General features: G+C 37.4%; 1 protein-coding gene across 1 annotated transcript in view; it reads right to left on the reverse strand.

Annotated features, from left to right (window-relative positions):
• Positions 1-459: 459 nt before the first annotated feature.
• WASL (WASP like actin nucleation promoting factor) overlaps positions 460-20987 on the reverse strand; it is a 52757-nt gene continuing 32229 nt past the window's right edge. The window contains exons 5-11 of the mRNA XM_074168224.1: positions 17680-17703; positions 12533-12701; positions 10127-10169; positions 9576-9729; positions 5799-6319; positions 4455-4563; positions 460-3177 (exon numbers count right to left, since the gene is read on the reverse strand). Of these exons, the coding sequence (XP_074024325.1) occupies positions 3116-3177; positions 4455-4563; positions 5799-6319; positions 9576-9729; positions 10127-10169; positions 12533-12701; positions 17680-17703 (1082 nt within the window). The 3' untranslated portion in view covers positions 460-3115. The remainder of the gene's footprint in view (positions 3178-4454; positions 4564-5798; positions 6320-9575; positions 9730-10126; positions 10170-12532; positions 12702-17679; positions 17704-20987) is intronic.

The following is a 20987-nucleotide window of genomic DNA, read 5'->3' on the forward strand; positions in this document are numbered from 1 at the left end:
CCCCTGAGGGGTCCTGAGCTCAAACACTACAACGCCAAGACAAAGATTTACATCTGTAAAAACCTCTTAAGTTAGAGTTTTCACCGACAAGAGTTAACTGCTTCATCCCCCTTCTAGAGCGTTTATTAACGAAGCCAGGTTTGTTTGACCTTGAACTGCCGTGGGATTATTGCACTCGCCTGCAGCAGGAGCCCTTTCCAGAGAAGCCGCTGAGCGGCCGTGGGACCTGCCAGGGGGTCGGGGTGTCACATTCTTCCTCATTGTGTTTATTCACCAGCACAATCCAACTTTCCAGAGACATGAAAACTACTGCCATTTGACAGCGGCTATTTACTGCTCTGCAAACTTGGCCGGGCGACCAAAGTTACTTTTCAAGCATGTAATCAATATGCAGATCTATTTTAAAACCTGTGCCACAATCAGCACTTAAAAACCACACAGTTTTACGCTGGTTGGGTCAAATTAATTTTATTATGCTCCATGATGAATTGCCACCAGTGCAACATCCTATTCACTGTACATTTCAAAAATTCACATACTAAAAATTTCAGTTCGATAAATGGAAAACTGAATGATTGAGAAGTTCTTACGGATTTCATAGGTACAAGTGGCTAGCTGATATTGTCTATGCACATAGAGTGTTGAGATACAAAAGCCTCATGCTAGTTTGTTAGTTGCTAAGGCTATCTGGACAGTCATTTAACCAGAATTATATAATATAAGAGAGGCCTTCATAACAATGTTTAGCAACAATGCACCACTATCATGAAATGCGACCTTCTGCTTGCAGGGCGAGTGGCGGAGTGCTGAAGCATGCAGTTATGACTAACTTCACTGCCATTGCAGCCTTTATGCCTGAAGTTTATCATGTACAAACACTACTTGAAAGTAAATATTAACCTGGACACCACAGAATGTGAGTGTACTTTTTTTGTATGAAGGAAAAGAAGTAGGAAAACCAAAAGCTTTCTTTGGCCAGTATCTACAAATCAAAGTTTTATTCAATAAGGTAACTTCAGAGGTCCCAAAACCTGGAACAGAAGTTTGATTAATGAACTGTGACACTTAATTATTAACTATATTACAGAAATTCCAATTGTGGGAACATAACAGCTAAACATATCTAGTAAGTAGCATGTTAGGAAAACCTCTAGGCCTCATCTGCTTAATTTTAAAATGCCCTATATGCAATAAAAATAAGGGAGCAGTGCCAGAAGTTATATGAAAGCCATACAAATATTTTCCTTATACACAAGTTCTTAACTCCACTGCCATTAGCTACCCCAGGCTGCACTTGCACTTGATCCAACGCTCAAGCCATTCCAGCAGCAAAGCCAGCAGGAAGTGTTTCTAGCAGCAGAGGGCAATACAAAAGTTACTGCAAGAAAGTGAGACCACTTGGAAATTTTTTTCCTCAAGTTATGTGCTTAAATTACTCTTAGAAGGAAGTTAGCATCCTCTGAATAATTTAACTACAACCTTACCTCTCCCACTACTTTTCAGCAACTTTCCTTTCTTCTCATAAGACTAAATTAATTCCCTAAAGACTAGGTTACAACTGGTTTAGAAATCCAAGCCGTATCATGCAGGTCCAGCCTGTCAAGATCAGGTCAACACTGGGTTTCAGTCAATACAATTCCGATAACTTAAATTTAATGTGACAGCTTGACTACAGTCAAAGACCCAGGACACTATGCATTAACTACACTCCAAGTATGACTGACTTAACTAAACATTCCGTGTCAGATAATGTGGTTTTTAAAAAGATTTTCTACCTGAAAGTTACAGTAAGTACAGTAATTACTGCTGCAGATATTAAATACCCACATAGCATAGATTAGTATTTTGTAATAGGCAGATACGCCAATGTTTACTGCACTACGAAGTACAACTTATATAAATGTGCAAGCTGTGAAATGAGAATCCCATTTTCCGTCCACTTATTCAAACACTATTCTTGTTAATTGGGTTCTTGATCTTCATCACAACCCTTGGTCTTAAAGCCAACATATGAAGACAGAATATTGCCATGAAGTTCAGTATTTATTCAAAGTGTATATTCCGAGTTAATGGCTTTCCAACTTTATGGATGTAGGATTGGTGTTTCAGCATTTGTTGTGTACCATAACGCAAAGACTGCAAAGTAATACCACTTATGTTTACTTTATTAGTACACCAATGTCCTACAAATTCTAAAAGTAATTAAACATTATTGAAGCAAGCATTAGACACAGCCCTTCAGCCTGAAAACCACATAAAATTGATTTTAAAAATAAATCAAACTGTAGCAATTGCCAGCCTCCAGTATAGCCCCCAGTAATTTACGCTTCTTCATTCTGAAAGTAAGAGCTGGGAAGGAAAAAAAAAAAATAGACTGAACTTGTCTGCATCAAAGATGCCTTTACCACTATTACAATGTAAAGCCACCCTGTTTAACTTCAGATAGAGAGTTCCCTAATTGAAGGATTTAATCACTACTGCTGTTCAATAGCAGCCAGTGTTGCTACAGTTCGGGCAAGGTAATCTTCACAACTAGCTGTGCATTTCTGTACTGATTCTGTTTTCTGTAAAGCATACTGCTAAGATCTGAACTGCAATGTTGTGATGTATTTGAAACCATGCAAGAGTATAAACCAGCCTCAACATTCATGTAGCATTGCATTTGCAATGAAGGGGCTAAATAAACTAAGAGCTGCATCACTTAAAGAACATAGTGCTATACTAGGTTTTAATAAGAAAATTTAGATACAGAAAAAGTAGGGTATGAAAATAGTGTTTTCCTTCTTGCATTATAACTAAATTACATTAAGGTTTTTGTCAATCTCACATATTACATTTAGACTCCCTTATTGATGGAATGGAAAGTATTCACATGTACATGATCATCCAGGTGTAAACTTGCACACATTAACAGGGAGTAGCTTTGTAGAGGATTATGACAAACCTTTACAGATTAAATGAGGTATTGCACAGATTAATAAAAAAGCAAAAGGCAACAAAAATATACAGCAAATTGGTAGAACATTTACATGATAATTTTACAGAATCCATAGACAGAAAGTAGTGTTTAGTATATCATTCACCTTAAAAAATATATATATATAATAATATATGGTCAATCATCCCATTCGTCGTCATCCTCAAAGTCTTCTTCATCATCTTCATCCTCATCTTCATCTGTAAGACAAAAAAAGCAAGTCACTTGCATGTACCAAATTAAAATGACAAAAGTGTTACAACTTCAACATAAATGTTTGTTGTTAACTTTATTGAGCCTTCCAGTATTTTTAATATGTATCATAATTTAAAAATTGTAGCCTGTTAGAATTAAATTACTTATTTGTTAGGCAAAAGCATTTCCTTCCCTGGCAGCACGCTTCTGGTATTTATCAGAGAACACCAGGTTGGAAGGAACCTCAAGGATCATCTGGTCCAACCTTTCTTGGCAAAAGCACAGTCTAGACAAGATGACCCAGAACCCTGTCCAGCTGAGTCCAATGATGGGCAACCCCCCACTGGCTGATCGTTCTCACTGTGAAAAATTTTCCTCTTGTGTCTAGTCAAAATCTCCCCAGGAGTAACTGGTACCCATTACCCCTCATCTTTTCCACGTGACTCCTTGTAAAAAGGGAGCCTCCAACTTCTCTGTAGCCACCCTTTAAATACTGGAAGGTGCTGATAAGGTCTCCCCTAAGCCTTCTTTTCTCAAGGCTGAACAAATCCAATTTAATTTATGTAAAGTACTAAAATTAGAGATTAGTACATAGGGCAGCAAATCAATAGACTATATAGCACTTAGTCAAATGATTTGCAGACTGCAAGTGCAATTTTGGTACAAGACAAGCTCTGGAAGGAAAAAAAAGCCTAAACAAAAGAGATGTAACCAAACAGCTGCAACTGCAGCTACTGAACTGCTGGTATTTGAAAAATGCAAATCCTCTTGCAGCCTTATTTTTGCCCAAGCGCTGAAGTGTGAAAAGTTGATTCCGTACTAGTATGAGATTAGTCAAGTAACAGAAGTTATCTGATTATTATCCAGCAGGTGGCATCCAAAGCACACTGGAAGCCACAGTTTTAAGACCATGAATCTGCAAGAGCTTTGGCTTCTAGAAACAGAAAGCATTAAAAGCCTTCCTTCCAAAATATTTTGATAAATTATTTCATCAGACATCTAGTGGATAAAAATAAGGTAGTTGTACCAGAAAAAAAGTCTTTATAGGAATATTAACCTTGATTGGTAATTTTTAATTCAGTATTACCGCAAGCTACTATATACCAGTAACTCAAAGCAGCACGAAGTAACCATCCAACCCATTACTAGGGATCTGCCTTGAGCATTCTGTATTGGACTATATGCTGAAATCCATGCTTTTTTCCAACAATATTTTACATTGAATAGAAATACTAACTCTTGAAAACCTGACGCTGTGAGGTCAGAAAGATTCCAGACTCACCTGAAGAATGAATGGCTTTGCTCCTTTTCTGCATAACTTCCATTAATGCACCCACAATTCCTGAGGTGGGTGCAGGTGTTGGTGGTGCGCTCTCCTGACCATCAGATACCTTGGAAAAAAGGACACGATAGAAAGATGTAATTACCAAACAGAACCTGTGTATTTTGAGACAAACTTCCTTAAAAGATTAATGAGTTCATTTTCAGTCAGAAGGAAGAGCGAAACTGCAGTTTGTTTCTTTAGCTCAAGCTAAGTTTTTAAGTTTTTATTTACTAAAAAAGTCAACTTTTTCTCTAGATGTGGTGTCTTCTCTTTAGATGTGGTGTTGGGGGATATGGTGTAGGGGAGAACTTTGTAGAGTAGGGTTGATGGTTGGACTGGATGATCTCAAGGGTCTTTTCCAACCTGAATGGAAAAGCTAGTAGCTTCCAACTGTAGCTAGTCTATACTTAAGATTAAATAATTCAACTCTGGACTATCATGAAGTGAGTGCTCAGCTGAAGTAAAGCTTCTTAATATGGTTGTACAGACGTGATTTGTATGGTTGCATAATCACTATTTATTTTATCCTTGGTATACACCACAATTTATTTTTTCTTGTTTGGATTTGTTAACCAGGTCTGCTTTGGGTTGATAATCCCTCTGAAAGTAATAGACTTTGATGCTGCATATCTGTAATGGCAAATAAATATTAACGTGCCCTCACACTTTTTATATCAAAAGCCTCAAATGCAGAAGAGCGGCCAAAAAAAAAAGTACCTACAGTCAAAATTATTTTAAAGATATTCAGTGGCATCAAGAAGAAATAGTAATAGCCTGAGCTGCAGCAGGAACAGCAGAAGCATCCCTCACGGGTGGCACTTTTCTAGACACAGGCAGCCACCTTCTTACAAGCCTCAATGTTTCCAAAGCACAGGCCCATTTTAAGATGGAAAAAAATAAAACAAAAAATCTAGTATTTGCCTTCCACTACCATTACTGCTGAACTCATGCCCTGCAGTTGTTTAGATCATTTTACTGAAGTATTAAGGACCTTTCTTAGTGCTTGCAAAAGGTCTTTACAGCCACAATACTGTGGTATCATCATGGTATGAGTTATGCTTAAAGCTTTACTGAAAAGTGAGAAATCAGTTTGAAACAAGGGTAATTTCATGCACCAATACTCCTCTATAGCAAATATGCGTTCTAAGCATTTTCTCAGTACTACTGTTTAAAGCATCACTTCAAAAACTCTAGAAGTTACGATCCAGCCCAAAACAGAGCCATGAGTTACTGTTCACACTGCAATGCTGCAGCCATTTGCAAGTTTCAAGGGGACAGAGATGAGAAACAGCTTTTACTCACGGATTTTAGCTGTATACCCTGTCGTATCTGGTCTAACAGCGCATCTCTTCCTGAGCAGGACACTGGTCGACTGTTCTGTTCTACTTTCTTTAACTGAGCTCCTTCTCTGATTTGATCCAAGAGTGCTGCTTTGTTTCCTGCAGGAACTGGAAGCTGGTGATCAACCTCTGAAGGAAGGCCTGGTGGTGGAGGAGGACCAGGAGGGGGCGGAGGAGGTGGTGGTGGTGGAGGAACAGATGACCCACTTGCTGGTGGTGGTGGTGGAGGAGGAGGGCCAGATGGTGCAGATGATGAATGCACTGGTGGTGGTGGGGGATACATCCTGTTTGGAGGAGGTGGGGGCACTGTGGCACCAGGTCTAGATGGAGGTGGGGGAGGAGGTGCTGCTGTGGGAGCTCTTGAAGGAGGTGGAGGTGGTGCCCCTCGTCCCCTAGCAGGGGGAGGAGGAGGGCCGGAGCTATGGGGAGGTGGTGGTGGAGGTGGAGGGGGGCCTCCTCTGCACGGTGGTGGTGGAGGTGGCGCTGAAATGAAACAAAACAATTTACAATTACATGCTACTCAATACCCATAAGTCTTTTGGAGACTAGCAGAAAAAGAAAAAGGCTTTGCCTTGCCTTTTGCAAGGATCTCTGTGCCCGTGCAAATTTTACCAGTTCTGGAGGAAGTTGAATATAGCTGAATATAAGCTATGCTTATATGAATGCAAACCAAGCCAAATATAGCCCCAATGTCTCTCATGTATTTTGTAAAAGAATCAACACTGTAGGAAGCAAGTGCAATAGTGCAATAAATAAAAAAAAACTAACTGAAGTCATAAACCAAGCATGGTCATTCATTTTGGTTTGGTCCTATGGCAGCAATTTTTTTCATAATCCAAGTGTATTAAGTTAGTCTCTCAATTTCTCATGACAAAATGCAGAAAAATTTCAAAAGTATCCTTTAAAATTTTGTTGAGCTAGGATAGAAGGCAAGAAAAAGAGGTTTCAGAAAATACACTTAAAGTGAAATACAGAATTTCCACTTTGTGGAATCTATTCGTTATTTTTTTAGGGAATTACAGACAAATATTTTTTTGAAGCATCATCTTCTAGTAACAACAAAAAAACCCAATTAATGCATTACAATGCAACATAAACTGACTCTTAGTCCCTTTTACTGAAAATTAGTTCCAACAATATCTTTATGGAAGGGACCGCAGAAAGGAAACAACTTCAGGGCAACCTCAACACACAGGATCATTTCTACATGAAGTGGCCTTGAAATGTACTTGCTCTGCTAATGGCATTTTAAATAGCATCGTTTCACTTCCTCTTCCATTAAGCATCTAATGGCTTCTGGTTCTTTATGTTGCGTGGTTGTTGCACGTAACTACTTAATAATCCAGGTGGCATTGCATAACTAAGAAAATTCACATTTTATTTCATATGCTTTGATAACTAAAAGGGTATTACACTCAAGAAGATACTTCTTTACCTTTTCTATTACGTCCTTCCTGTTACATGCTGATCAAGTAGGCTGTCTGCACTGGAATAGAGGGGACATTCCTAAAAAAGGGATTTTGAGGAAGTAGGAGACACTAGCACCTCAGTACCTCCTTCTCTGCTCACCTTAGAGAAAATTACATGTTATGTTCTTAAGTTCCACAAATTGCTTTGTTTCTTTCCATCCCTCTAAAAGAACAACATGGGGAGAATCTTCTCTCAAACTTCATATATTTTGCAAGAGCCATACTGCCAACATTCTTGATTTAAAAAAAAAAAAAAAAAAAAAGTATTCCACCACTTTTTGTCTGACATGACTGTAGTTTCCTTTTCGGCCACCGGAGGCCAGTATTTTCAAATATGACTTACTCAGGAAACATTACAGTCAGTTTTTCTGTATTAGCAAAAAGATACATAACAATGTCATGCTCCAGAGTCTGTAGATTTTGAACACAAGGTTTAAGTTTTGCTGTAGGGTACGGTTTAACTTGCATCATATATAGAAAGATAGGCCACATCCAATCTGTGAAAATAGAGTTCAGGAGCTCCTATAAGGCTTGTCTGCACTCAGCTGGAGAGAAATAAGGGAGGGAGGAGGAACAAGGAGGGACCACCATTACCTCATCCCTCTCCCTTCTCCCCAACACATGGTACACACAAACAAAAAATAATTTAGTTTTTTATAAATGTGTATTAATCTGAACATGGCTATTAACAAAAAAACCCCACCACACAAAATCTTCTATTGATGGTACTGTCACTAAAAAAACCCAAACAGTACCAAAAACTAGGCAAAGGGCAGGAAAAACAAGAAAGTAACTTCTATCTGAGCAGAATAACGTGTCTGCAACTCTCCAGTCAACATCCCAGCAGGGTGAACACATAAGCACAGAAATTCTTGCAATAAAACACAGAAAAATGTGTTTCAGTTGAGAAAGAACACTTCAAACAGCAGTCAAGCCTACACATCAAATAACATAATTGCAGGTAAACCCACTGAAATACTGGAATATTTTATCTACCTCTCTCAAAAAGCACAGAGGTAGATTATTGTCATGCATGTTAAAGATGAGGCGGCTTTTCTTTCAATTGCATACATGCAAGTAGCCATAACTTGAAGTTAACATATACATAATAGAAAAATAGGCGTTTTTAAAGTATTTAAAGTGAGTCGTAAGACTCCAAGGCAAGTCTTCTCAATCCAACTTTATGGTCAGTTGTCTGGGATCAACAACTCCGTAACATTTACACAGAATTAAGAAACTGACTGATTTCTTACTGAGAAAAAAAAAAAAAGGTAACTGAAATTTTGCTTGCAATTGAGCTAAGAAGTTTGACTATAATTTTTAGTATTGCAGTCAAACAGATGTGGACTAAGGCTTCTCATCTAGGAAAGAAATCACACAGCAGCATAAGTACTTTGAAGCATATGCTTAGATGCCAGCTCAAATACGTACCACTCCACCGCGGGGGACCTAAGGAATAAATGTAACAAGTCACTGTACCCTGCATCTGTATCTCTGCAGTCGCTTGAACAATTTATTCACTAGTTTCAAACTGCTATAATTTCAATGGCATAAGTTTATATCCTTTTTTTCTTGAGAAGTGTTCTAGGCAAATTTTTGAAAGTCTGACATTGGCAGCATAATTTTCAGACTGACTTGGTATGTTCCGCTAGATAATGCATCAGCTAAGATTACATTTAAAGGTTAGGCAGGAAATGGCTTATTTGAGAATTTTCTTGCAGCAGAAGCCTACTAAAAGCTAGTACTTTTTACTTTAAATTAGAAACCCCCTTTTCTTCTTTTTGAAATATTCATATAAAATTTGCAGGCCTCTAGCTGTTGCAAAGTTCATTACACAGCACTGCCAGGGTAAATGGGCACCACACAGACACCCATCAGACACATGCTACTACTGTCACTGACAACAGAAATGTTGCTAAGATTTTAATTTATTTATAAGATTGAGGTTATACAATAAATATTTAACATACACAGTCTGAAAAGTCTATATGCAATATACTGCATAGCTTTACAGTCACACTAAGCGTTACGGGAATTATTTAACTGACAAAGCTAAGATCCTTACTCATTAGGGAACTCTCGTGGGTCAATGCATGAACATTTTTACATAGCGTATGGTACACAGAAACATTATGAAATCCAACACAACTGTGGTGATATGAAGTCCAGAGAAGAGAATCAAAAATTGCTCATCATCAACAGCTTCTACTCTAATCCTTAAGGCCAAAAATGCCCTGCTATTTTTTACATGGAAATAAAAAGAATCCCACCTTGTCTGCGCAGTTCATTTTTAACAGCTTCCACACCTCCTGTTTTTTCAATGAAATCATATATGACCTTTGAAGTTTCTTTGTCTTTTAGTTGAGCTTCTGAAATTCCACACAGATCAAACAGGTTTTTCAGTTCTGGGTCTAAATTGTTCACCTGCAAGACAGATACATTACTTTTAAGAAGCTTGAAACAGAAGAATTTTTTAAAATATCATTTGTATTGGGGGAAAAAACCCACAAACCATGTAGTTAAAAGGAAGAGCAAAGCCAAGGACATGTCTCCGGGTTGACTTTTCAGTCAGAAAAGACTATTTTAGGAGAGTTAAATACCTTACACTAAAAGCTTAAGTTTTGCATGTTTTCCCCTCAGTCCTGGATCTCTCCTATTCCCTTCTACTCCAACATCTCTCTGTTTGAATCATATTATAAAATCACAGTTTATAACTGTTTTGATGTACAGTAAAGTTTACTTAATGCCGATCTTCACAATTTACATTAAAAAGCCTCTAAAGCTTTTAATTGTTCAGTGTTTTGGATAGCTTATTACTTACATCAAAACCTGTGTTTGGATCCCAACCAACATGTCCAATGTGCCTAAAAAAAAAAGTCCATTTAATTAGCATAAAATTAATATTAAATAATATTAATAACCTGATTTGGAGCTGAGTGTACTTTATCGATATTAAAGTTTATATGGACTAGTTTTAGCATTATTTCTTGTTTATTTTTCATCTTTTAGAGTAAAATAAGTTACTTGTACACATTGACTGTAAAACATTGTTTTCCAGAGGTCGTTTCAATGAAAATGCATACCTACCAGGTAACTGCAACTCTTAAGTTATTTAAAATAATGTACATAGCAATAAGTTATATTACTGTTAAGTATAGCTTATTTTTTTGCCTCAATGCTGGAAGTGCCTTCTCTTAGACAGATATGGATTTAAAAATTGCATCTACTAATTGCAACTTTGATCTGGCATAAACAACCAGTGACAGTGTTGGTCTTCACTAGTCTCACAGCTCAAGTTCATAGAATCATAGAATAGTCTAGGTTGGAAGAGACCCTTGGGATCATCAAGTCCAACCATCTACCCTACACTACAAAGTTCTCCCCTATGCCATATCCCCCAACACCACATCTAAACGTCTCTTAAACACATCCAGGGATGGTGACTCAACCACCTCCCTGGGCAGCCTATTCCAATGCCCAACCACTCTTTCTGTGAAAAATTCTTTCCTAATGTTCAGTCTAAACCTACCCCGTTGGAGCTTGAAGCCATTCCCTCTCGTTCTGTCTCGTTCCATACAAGTTATCCTACTGGCATATTTGCCTAACAGTACCCAACACCAATTCCTGTATGTTTGTACAAAACCAGCAATTAAAGTACTTCCACAGTAAGATGACACTTAGCTGCACTCTACAGGAAACTTAACTAATCCTTAAACTGAACAAAACACACTTTCAATCTTCCTTTGCAAAGATTAAATTTGCAATTTAGTGTTACATTTAATGCTACGGGAACACATCTTTCATTTGAACTTCATTAAATATTTTATCATCTTATTCTCAGCTTCTCTTGGTCTCCTTTAATATTTAATGAGTGCACATAGTGTTTTGCAATGGTCAGACCCTAACAGACATTATAAACAAAGTCTCAAATTCATTTTATATCTGCACTGCTGCACAACTTCCACAAATTCTGATCAGAGGTAAAACACATTACTGCAAATTATTATTTGCGATTTTGTCTGCATATGCTGAAGTCTGCATCTGTAGAACTACAACAGTGACCAGCTACCAATCACTATTCAATTTTCTTTCTTTCACTCCTCCTCCTTTTCTGCCTTTTTCAGTTTAAGTGGCATTAATAGATGCAGCACTTCACCGATAGGCAGATCACAAAGAACGCGGTTGATGTGTGAACTGTCTAAGCATGGTTTGGTTAGGGAAGCAATTAGCCCATCTCTCCTTTTACTTTCTGTCCAACACCCCATTCTACAGAGCACGCTCTCAAAACACTGTGCAGTAACATTACTGTAACTGGTAACAGCAGCATTACTTTTATGGAATTTTATTCTGGGAAGGCACATCAGTGGAAGCAATGCAAAATAATGGTTCAAAAGAACAAGACATTCACTTGGCATGTAAACCCCACACTGGTTTGCTAATACTTCACAGAAGCTGATCTTTCCAGTAACTAACTCAAGCTCTTTAAATTCCTGTTGCTTTAGCAAATAAAGCACACTTATTTTTAACAGCAGAAGATTAAAATACCAAATTATAGTTCAGGAAAACAAGAGTTAAACCGACCAAACTCAAGTTTCATGAAAAGGAAGCTTCAAATGATACATTATGACTATTCTAAAAGATTGAAGATAGGTAAGAAACAATATTAGAAAAAAACAACCCATTCCTAAGAGGTGCATACATGCATGCTTTATTTTCATCATAAGATACGGGTACAAGCCTATATACCAGGAGTAAGTAAGTTTGTAAATAGAAAGCCAGATCTAAAAATATGGCTATATCATTTCTGCTGTTATGACAAGCCAGGACCCGCTTGTGTATTTTGTGTGAGGAGGCATAGCTAAGCAGGCACAGCTGTAAGAGTAACAGTGTTAAAAGAGGTGACCACTGAAGCTAAATATGCGTCTGCACTGAGCTGACCACTTCAATAAGACATTTTTATGCAGCTAAATTGTCTTCTGAACTATTTTAGGATAGTAAGTTACTTTTTGTTTATAGTTGCAGTAAACCCCTCACCTGTGTATAAACTAACTTGCTTTTAAACCCTGCAGCATTCTGGCTGGCATTCACTGTGCTTCAGGTTACACAAAACAGCCACACATTTAACTCTTGAGCGTTTGCAAGTGTAACTGACACACACAGAAACCCAAACAAACGAAAAAACACACCCCACCAAAGACAAAATCCAAACTCAAAAAAGAGTCCTTACTGGAAATTAGATGGCGTTCCGATATCTGCCTTTGTCAATCTTCTCTTTTTAGTTTTTCCTTTCTTCTTTTCTTTGGTATATGAAATATTGTTGACTTGTGGAGTATAAAATCTGTTAGTTGTAATTTCTGGATTTTTGATATCAACAGTTGCCATTGGTAGATTTGGGCCTGTGAAAGTAAGGTACAGGATTTTTACTATTGTGTTTCAACAAAGCCATATTTAAACTACAAATTTTTTTTTTTTTTTTGAGTGGCAAAATACTTGTAGTGTAGCCATAGGCCTCTGTGCCACATGCATCCGGCTGGGTTCTGGATGTCAGAAACAGAAACTAAGTTATTTGCTGAAGAAAAAAAAAAACAAAACCCCAGCCATGTTGCCAGAGCAGAGCAATGGCAGAAACATTTTCTAATCTAGAATTTTATTTTTGCAAGTTTTGCAAAGAAATTAATTTTAAACTAAAGAGCTTTCGTGCGCACAGAACACATGGAAAAAGACATATTAAGGTTCAGCATAGACTTGTCTATAATCCTAGACAAGATCGAAGAAGTGAGTGCCACAAACAGTAACGCCCAGCACGCAATTACCCTGGCAGCACAGTAAACTGGTCTTAACGGAGAGAGAACTTTTGCTTAAGAAGCCCCAAGTAGGAATGCTTTCTGCTATCACACACAGAAGTAGAATATCACAAGAACTTCATAAAGCTGCTCTGGACATACTGTTGTCTTCAACTATGTGACAGTACCTATGGAACTATTCAGGATTTCTTATTTCTTACTCTTTGACAGATTTGCAAAAGTCCCAGATAAGAAAATAAGCTTGAAGAGCAGCAACAGTGAAAACACCACCAGAAATAGAAATTAAACACTCACATTATGAATTCTGTTCTCAAACTTTGTTCTTCATTATAAACAATTCAAATTACTATCCTCGTTATTTAAAATGCATTCGAATTATACCAATTATATGCCAATTTTAACATTTTGTTATTATATTACTTGCATAATACAAGCAAAAAACATACCTAGCATGTTTTACACTTAGGCTTTTTCAGTTCTGACAGAAGAAAACCCTTGACGTAAGTAAGTGATAGCAGTATTTAAATACTAAGAAGCAGTTTATACATTTTTCATATATATATACACACACACACACTTATTAAAAGAAATCTGCAAAAAGTTAAGTGATCTCATTCTTCCAAAATAGAAACTAAGCAGTCAATTTAGGTCCAGTTTGACCAGAAACAGTTTAAAAAGCATCCTCCGCTCTGCTGCGAGTTCCTACCCAACGGTTTACAAATCAATTAAATTAAGACTTGGGCATCCAGTCTTAGTGGGCAGACAATAAAAATGTTTAGTTAGGCTTTGATAAATCTGAACCTATTTTTGACATTATTTTTTTTGAAACTGCATTTTATGCGGATAATTCAAAGTCTAAGCATTCTGAAAAGACAAACAAGCTTTAGGTTTGACAGTCTAAAGTGCAAATCGGAAAGGAGGAGACAATACAATAGATAAACTCCAAATGTCAGCTATGTTAATGCCTCAGTGGGAAGCACCTAGTACTGGCCAGAACAAGAAACAAGAACAGAAACACGACACTGGGCTAGACAAAACTCATCTAAAAACTGTATGACAACTCCTACGTTCCTGTAGGAGTCTTAAAGGACAAGATTTAAAAGTGCACTGAAACTGTAGGAAGAATTTCTAAAGTGTTTTCTGTTAAGCAGAAGTGCTTTGATCTAGAAATGTTATGATCTAGACAACTGTCCTTTGAGAATACCAAAAAACAAACTGACCCCGTGCAACCAAACAAAACAATTTGTACTGTTAAAGCTACACCTGAAGTTAGCATGAATTCACTAATTGCCAAATCAACCCAAAAATTAACAAGTGGAGATCAGTAAATCTTCAGGATTAATTGAAAATTACAGTCTTAATTTCATTAGATTCAAAACCAAAAACACTGTAGGAGTTCATTATCACTTTAAATCACCTATTAGATTTTCTCACCATTACCGTGATACATTACGGTGATATTTCTAGTCTCAAAAGCTATACTGAAGTTATTGATAATCTTCTCACAATTCCTAACAGTCTTTGAAATTATACCTTCTTGCATGTAAAATCCTAAAATAATCATACATGGTTTTAACCATGCAAAACAGCAGCCATTTGCATACGGAAGCTTTATTCATCTGAGCTGAAATTAGGGACTGACAGCCTGATACTAATTCCTTGATACTAATATTAATGCCAGAGATCACAGTGAACTCTTAAAGATCAGATTTTTTCTTACCGTCAGTTTTAGACCGTAGATGTCCACGAGGGATAAAATAACCTTGGAAAGAACTGCACTCTTCTAGAACTGCCATATTTATATCCAGTAAAATTTTTCCCATCATAAGACATGCACCTTCCCCATCAGGTGTAGAGAGCTCAATAAACGAGGATGAGAGAGGCATATAGAGCTCATCGTGGGGAAGTACCTGACAGTACAGTGGTCTTAAGCATCCACTGTTACCAATACTTGTGACATCTTCAGAAGGTGCTCCAGAAAATGTAGTACAGAACATTCTGAAATGTTAATGCTATGAAATCTCTGTATTTTATTTAGAACCTCTCTAGGCATCTGTCTCAGACTACAGAGAGCCCTACAATAAACGCAAACTGTTCTAGTTAACATCTGAAACAAAATTCCGCCACATGGTTCTTAAAGATTCCCTCAAAACCCGATTTTCTGACAAATCCTTATTTCATCCAGAACTTTACTAGAGGTCAGTTCAACCACAGTAACTCTTCTTTATTTGCATGAAGAGACCTAGCTATTACAAATGACTAGAACATAAATCCCAGGAAATTACAGACTAATACATTTTACATAACTGTTAATGCCAATTTGATTTTAATCCTGCAATTCTACAAAAAAAAAAAAAACAAACTTAAATCCATACCACTGAAAACATCACATGAAAAGACAGAGTGCTTTTTCCACGCAGCTTCAACACATGCAGAAAATCCAGACAAACAAGCCCCACTAGAACAAAATTCCCCACAGTATTTCAAGCATGGATCATGTGAGTACAGAAATGTGATTGTTCTTGTTTTTCAGTTTTAAAGGTAATTATGGATTGATACCCACTACACAAAAAGCTGGTGTTCCATTTTTTTTTTCCCCCAATAGAATTTTCACTGCATATAGAGAGTAAAACAAAAACTAGCTGATCCTGCAGCAGGTTCTTCCCCCCAGTTTCATGCTGATAGTATATATCTGCACTAGTCTGAATTCTAAATACTGAAATGCAGAATCTGTATACAGTATAACCACCTGAGGTTATAACCTGACCATGCCTCCCTGCGACTACAGAGGGCATGACCACTCTTAACTCTCTGGCAGCAGAGAAGCCAGGCATTATAGAATTTGACAGAGTCAGAAAAGAAAAACAGTTAAAAGGCTGTGAAAGAGTAGTTGGATGTCCCAGGGAAACAGTTTACTAAAAAGCAGAGATGCTCAGAGCTTCAGCTAGTGATTATAAACCTGAAACATTGGGCACAAACCTGTCTTTCACAGAATATTCAGGATAAAGGCATAGGACCAAAGAATGCAAGTTTAGTATGCAAGTATTTTTCTCAAAAAATGTTGCCTGAGGTCTTACAGGATGAATTATGGGGCCTATTTTAAGCACAAAAATTTTTTGCAAGCTTAGATTTTACAGGTTCAGTTTTCTTCTTATTCTAGTCACAGATAGCAAACTAGACAAACAAATTGTGTTATTGGTGGTAGCATTTACAGTAGAGACAAAAGCTAAATTTTTTGTGGTAGGTGGCACTACACAGTCACCACTGCTGTTTTCCTTCCCATCTGCTCTGCAGACATTGCTATCAGGGATGCACTGTTTAGATGAACAGAAGTAAACGTCACTCGAGGCAGAACAGTTAAAACCTTCAGAAAGCTCAGAAAAGCTGGTAAGAATCATGGACGGTATTACTTTGATTGTTTCAAAACTAAACAACCCAGTCCCAGTCAAAGGAATCGATACTAAAAATGCCTGATCTAAACTGACGATTGCCTGAACTTCCTCAAAACTACTTGTTTATGAAAAGGAAATAGTATTCCACAGGGGGGGTGGGAGTGGGCTTTATTTGGATAGAGAAGATATCAGCAGTTCCCATAATTCAGGATTAGTTAAGGATTACCTGTTTTGGTGACCTACTGAGATGCTTGGATGTCTTGGTTAGTTTAAATTTAAGATTACCTCCTTAAGTCGTAAGGGGACCTCAGATGATCTGTTGACTATACTTGCTCAAACAGCAAACACATACAGTGATATGACCTATGACCTGGACCACCAACAGAAATATCACAGGAGAAATCCCTTTTTAAACTTCAGTGTGAATTCAGAACTACAAAGACTCCAAACTTGATGTTCATTGATGTGCATTTTTCACTTGATTTCAGAATAGATGGTTAAAAGTTTTGGGATTAAATTGATACACAGTTTTAACTCCTTCCATCAATTTAATGAGACGATCTCCTAAGGAACCTGTATCTTCATGCCAGCGAGATGTATTCCCGAGATGCAAGTAGATTCAAATCATCCTTCTTGCCAAAAAAAAAAAAGTTTAATACTGACAAACGTAGTTGTTTCGTGACATGTCATATACTACTCGGTTAGCCAGATATAGTGAAATTGCGATTTTATGGATGTTTTAAGGAATCTGTCATCATTATGCCTGACTTTAGAAAAATAGGCTAACATTTAATTTCAGCATTCATTTCTGTATAGTGATCCTATATGCATTATATTGAGAATATGCATTATAATGCATAGTCTCAAGATGAAGCAGCAAATGCAAGGTAGTTTTCTTCTAAGTTTAAGCTGAAGGGCCTCTGTACTATTTGCAATGAAGCATGTTCCTCCAAAAACATTCTTTACAAATGCCAGCTAAGCCACAAGTCTTTAAAGCTACAACTAAACAAATACCAAAGAACAGAAACAAAACAAATATACTAGGCCTCCAGAATAAGAGTTTACTGCTTTTGCCACCACATGACTATCCTGAACAGGTCCAAAACAAAGCTAAACACAAACAGCAAATGACAGCAGTAGGAAAAAATAAAATGCAGTGATTCATGTAAAAAGCTTACCATTTGGCGGGTCTCGTCTTTTTTCTGTTGAAAAAGAAAAAGAGCTATTTATTCATAGGTATTACAGAAAAATTCATTCTAAATTTTAGTCTGTAGTGAAGCTTTCAATGACCTTGAACTCTAACTTCAGAATCTATTAATATACTTAAAGCCTACTTGTTGTGCAGTTGAAACAAAGCATTACAGAACAATAAAGCCCCAATCTTAGATAATAAGCACCTATTTCAAGTAAGCAAACCGAGTAGGAACATAAGGAAATAGCTACTGAGTTGGTTTCAGACATTTTGACTCTAAAATAAGGTGAAATATTCAAATAGCAGATGTTTTGGTACAACCTATCAAAGCAAGATTTTTGAAACATTATGCTTTCTGATTTCCACTAACTGAGACTGTTCCTTCACTTCTGTTTGAAATACAATTAGCACTTTTATACAGTATTGTTCTCCCACAGAATCTCAAGTATATTATCTTTGGTTTTATGCAAAGAAAATAGGACACAGAGGGGCAAGACACTTCACCTATGTTATCCAACAGGTAAATGAATAATACAGAAGAGAACTAGAATCTCCTTAGTACCAATCAGATATTCTATTCACAATGGCAAACTGTTTCACAGATCATGAAGAATTTGTCTTGATGATTTAAAATGTAGCTGTAAACATTTTGCACCCCAGTACTCTCTAGCCTGCAACAGTAAATTCTCCTTCCCTCACTACTAATTACTATTTACCATATATACCTACCCTACAACCCACCAAAAATAACATTTGCCTGCCTGGCAACTGTCCTTCAAAACCCCCAGTACACAGTTACGCTATTTGTGTACCTATACACACACACTCTTAAGTAGCAGTAGCCACATGGGCAAGCAGTTTGTCATCTCACCACACCAAAAAACATGGCTCTACAAGGAAGACGGTACATCCCTCCCTTTCAGACCTGGAGTATCTGAAGTCTAACAGGAACCCCCAAGAGTTTTGTAATAAGAATTTGTAACAGACATTTCACTTCTGAGCAAGTCCCAGAAAAACTGCTAACTTCTTATATTTTTCCAGACACAAACATAAGGGGAAGGGAGAAGGGGTCTCCACAGATGGTGTTGATCTCGTCCTAGCAAAGAAAAATGCACAATCCTAAGTGTGCAACACACACAGCCTCCTATCAGTCAGCTGATCTTCAGGCAGGAATAAAGAACCTGTCAAGGTCATCAAACGTTCAGAGGAAGGTGACCAAAACCTCTTGAGATTCAACTTTTGCTGAGCAAGCCTTCTTTAGACAGCCAGTTGCCTCTTAGCTCACATCAGGTTAGCTTTAGGCATAGAGGTGGAGAACCTCTGCAAGGGTGCCTCAACAGAAGGTGTCAGGTCTGAGGGGAGAAGGTTTAAAAAAATAAAAATAAGCAGCTTTTTTGGCCAAATACTGTGCTCTATCTTCCTAGAATATTCAGTTTAAGAAACCACTGTTGTGTTGCCAAAAAAAAAAAAAAAACCAACCCAAACCCAAACTCAACTTTTGGAACACAATTAGGGTTTTATTCAACAACTCAGCGACAGCAAAGGAGAGTGCAGGACTGACTGCAAGTCGTTTGGCACAGGATGGGAAGCTGGCAAAAGCAGGAGGTATTCATAGCAAGTGTTAAGTGGCCTTAGGCCAAATCATGGGAATCCATTACAATTTTCATTAGAAGAAAGAGTTCAAGAGAAAAGATAGTGGAAAACAAAGCAAGACATTTTAATCACTTCCTGTAGTTTCTACTGCGTATACAAAAGATTAATTTGTGGCCCAAAGATACTAGATCCGGTTTTCTGTTGTTCCCACTGCTGACTAGAAAATATGAATTCCTGTTCTGAAGTGCAGACGATCTGACTGGAGAGTGGTGGACGACTTTTTTTTAAAATGGAGATGCCTACTGATCCAAAACAGATCAACTTCACCAGCTGCCTATGTCCAAAAAACACAGCTCCTTTCAGTAAGTATTCCTGGAAATAAGAATGATCTCTGCTGAGACTTGAATCCAATACAAGCTGAGCACTTCAGAGATGCCGCTGTCTCCCAGGCAGCAAAACCAAAAGCTGTGATCAAAGATTACAAAAAAAAAGCAAGCAGCTCTCCATATAAAAAATATCCAGCTTAAGGCTTATGAAATGCATTAGGAAGGGAATCAGGAGCTAAAAGCTTGTGGAGGAAAAAGGCAGCTTCAGAGAGGGCTAACAGAGCTCCCACCACAATCGGTCCATAAAACATCGGTCAAGAAGCCTCCTAGTTCAGAAAGGCAGTTAAGAGCAAGGCTCTGCTCTACAAAGGCTCTGCTGCCCTTTTATAGCTGACTGCTCAGAATGTGGAGAGGAAACGTGTATGTGTACACACATTAACACTCCTGAGGCAGGATAATAAATATAAAAACTAATGGTACCTATGTGCAAGAATACCCAAAGTGAGAATGTCCTACACCGACAAGCACTGAGAAGAGAAACCTGCTTACCAGGAAAACTATTTGGCATCGGTAAAGAAGTAAATGAAGAGATTATTTAAGTAAGTCTACCAGAGAAATTAATTGATTACAGTAATTTCTTCCTAACCTAAGGTTAAGAATTTGAATTAAAAAAAAAAAAATAAAACCAGAATTTAGCTAGATGAAAACCAACCTGATATTAAAAAGGTTAAGACGACGACACATCAGTAATTCTTTCTTTGCCTTTCTCCCTCATTCTATTCTCTATTAGATATTCTGTATCTTCACAAGCTTTTGTACATTCTCTATTTGGAGCCAAACTGTCACCTCTCTGGAACTCCAGATGCACTTACTCAGGAGTTGTCTGTATCACGAGTGCATTTCATTCCGAGTGAGGAAGAGCAGAATACTCTTGTTGCCTCTTCTTACAGCTGTTAGACAATATTTTGTTTACTAGGCTCGGCACCAAGACATAGTTTTGTGAGCCAAAACTGCTGTTCTTGCTACCTTCCAACACCATAAGCTTTCCATAAGACTCCTGGAAAAGTCTCCTAGCAAGACCTGAATGGTATAACAGGCTGCTAAGTGATCACATGGAGTACTCATTTCAGTTGAGAGCATGTCAGGTGGCATTGTCATTGCATGAAATGAAACCTATTTTGGAAGGCATGGCAGTAAAAGTCCCATTAAAACAGAAAAGCATCAAAGCTACCAGTCTGTTACCACTATGTTTGAGAAGTTAAGACACGTTAGAATACACACAAATTTTATATATAATATAAATAATATACAGATTTTATATATCATTTTTATTATATATAAATTAATGTTTTATATAAGCATTTATAAATAAATA

This window comes from Numenius arquata, chromosome 2, assembly GCF_964106895.1.
Source record: "Numenius arquata chromosome 2, bNumArq3.hap1.1, whole genome shotgun sequence".
Classification (NCBI taxonomy): domain Eukaryota; kingdom Metazoa; phylum Chordata; class Aves; order Charadriiformes; family Scolopacidae; genus Numenius; species Numenius arquata.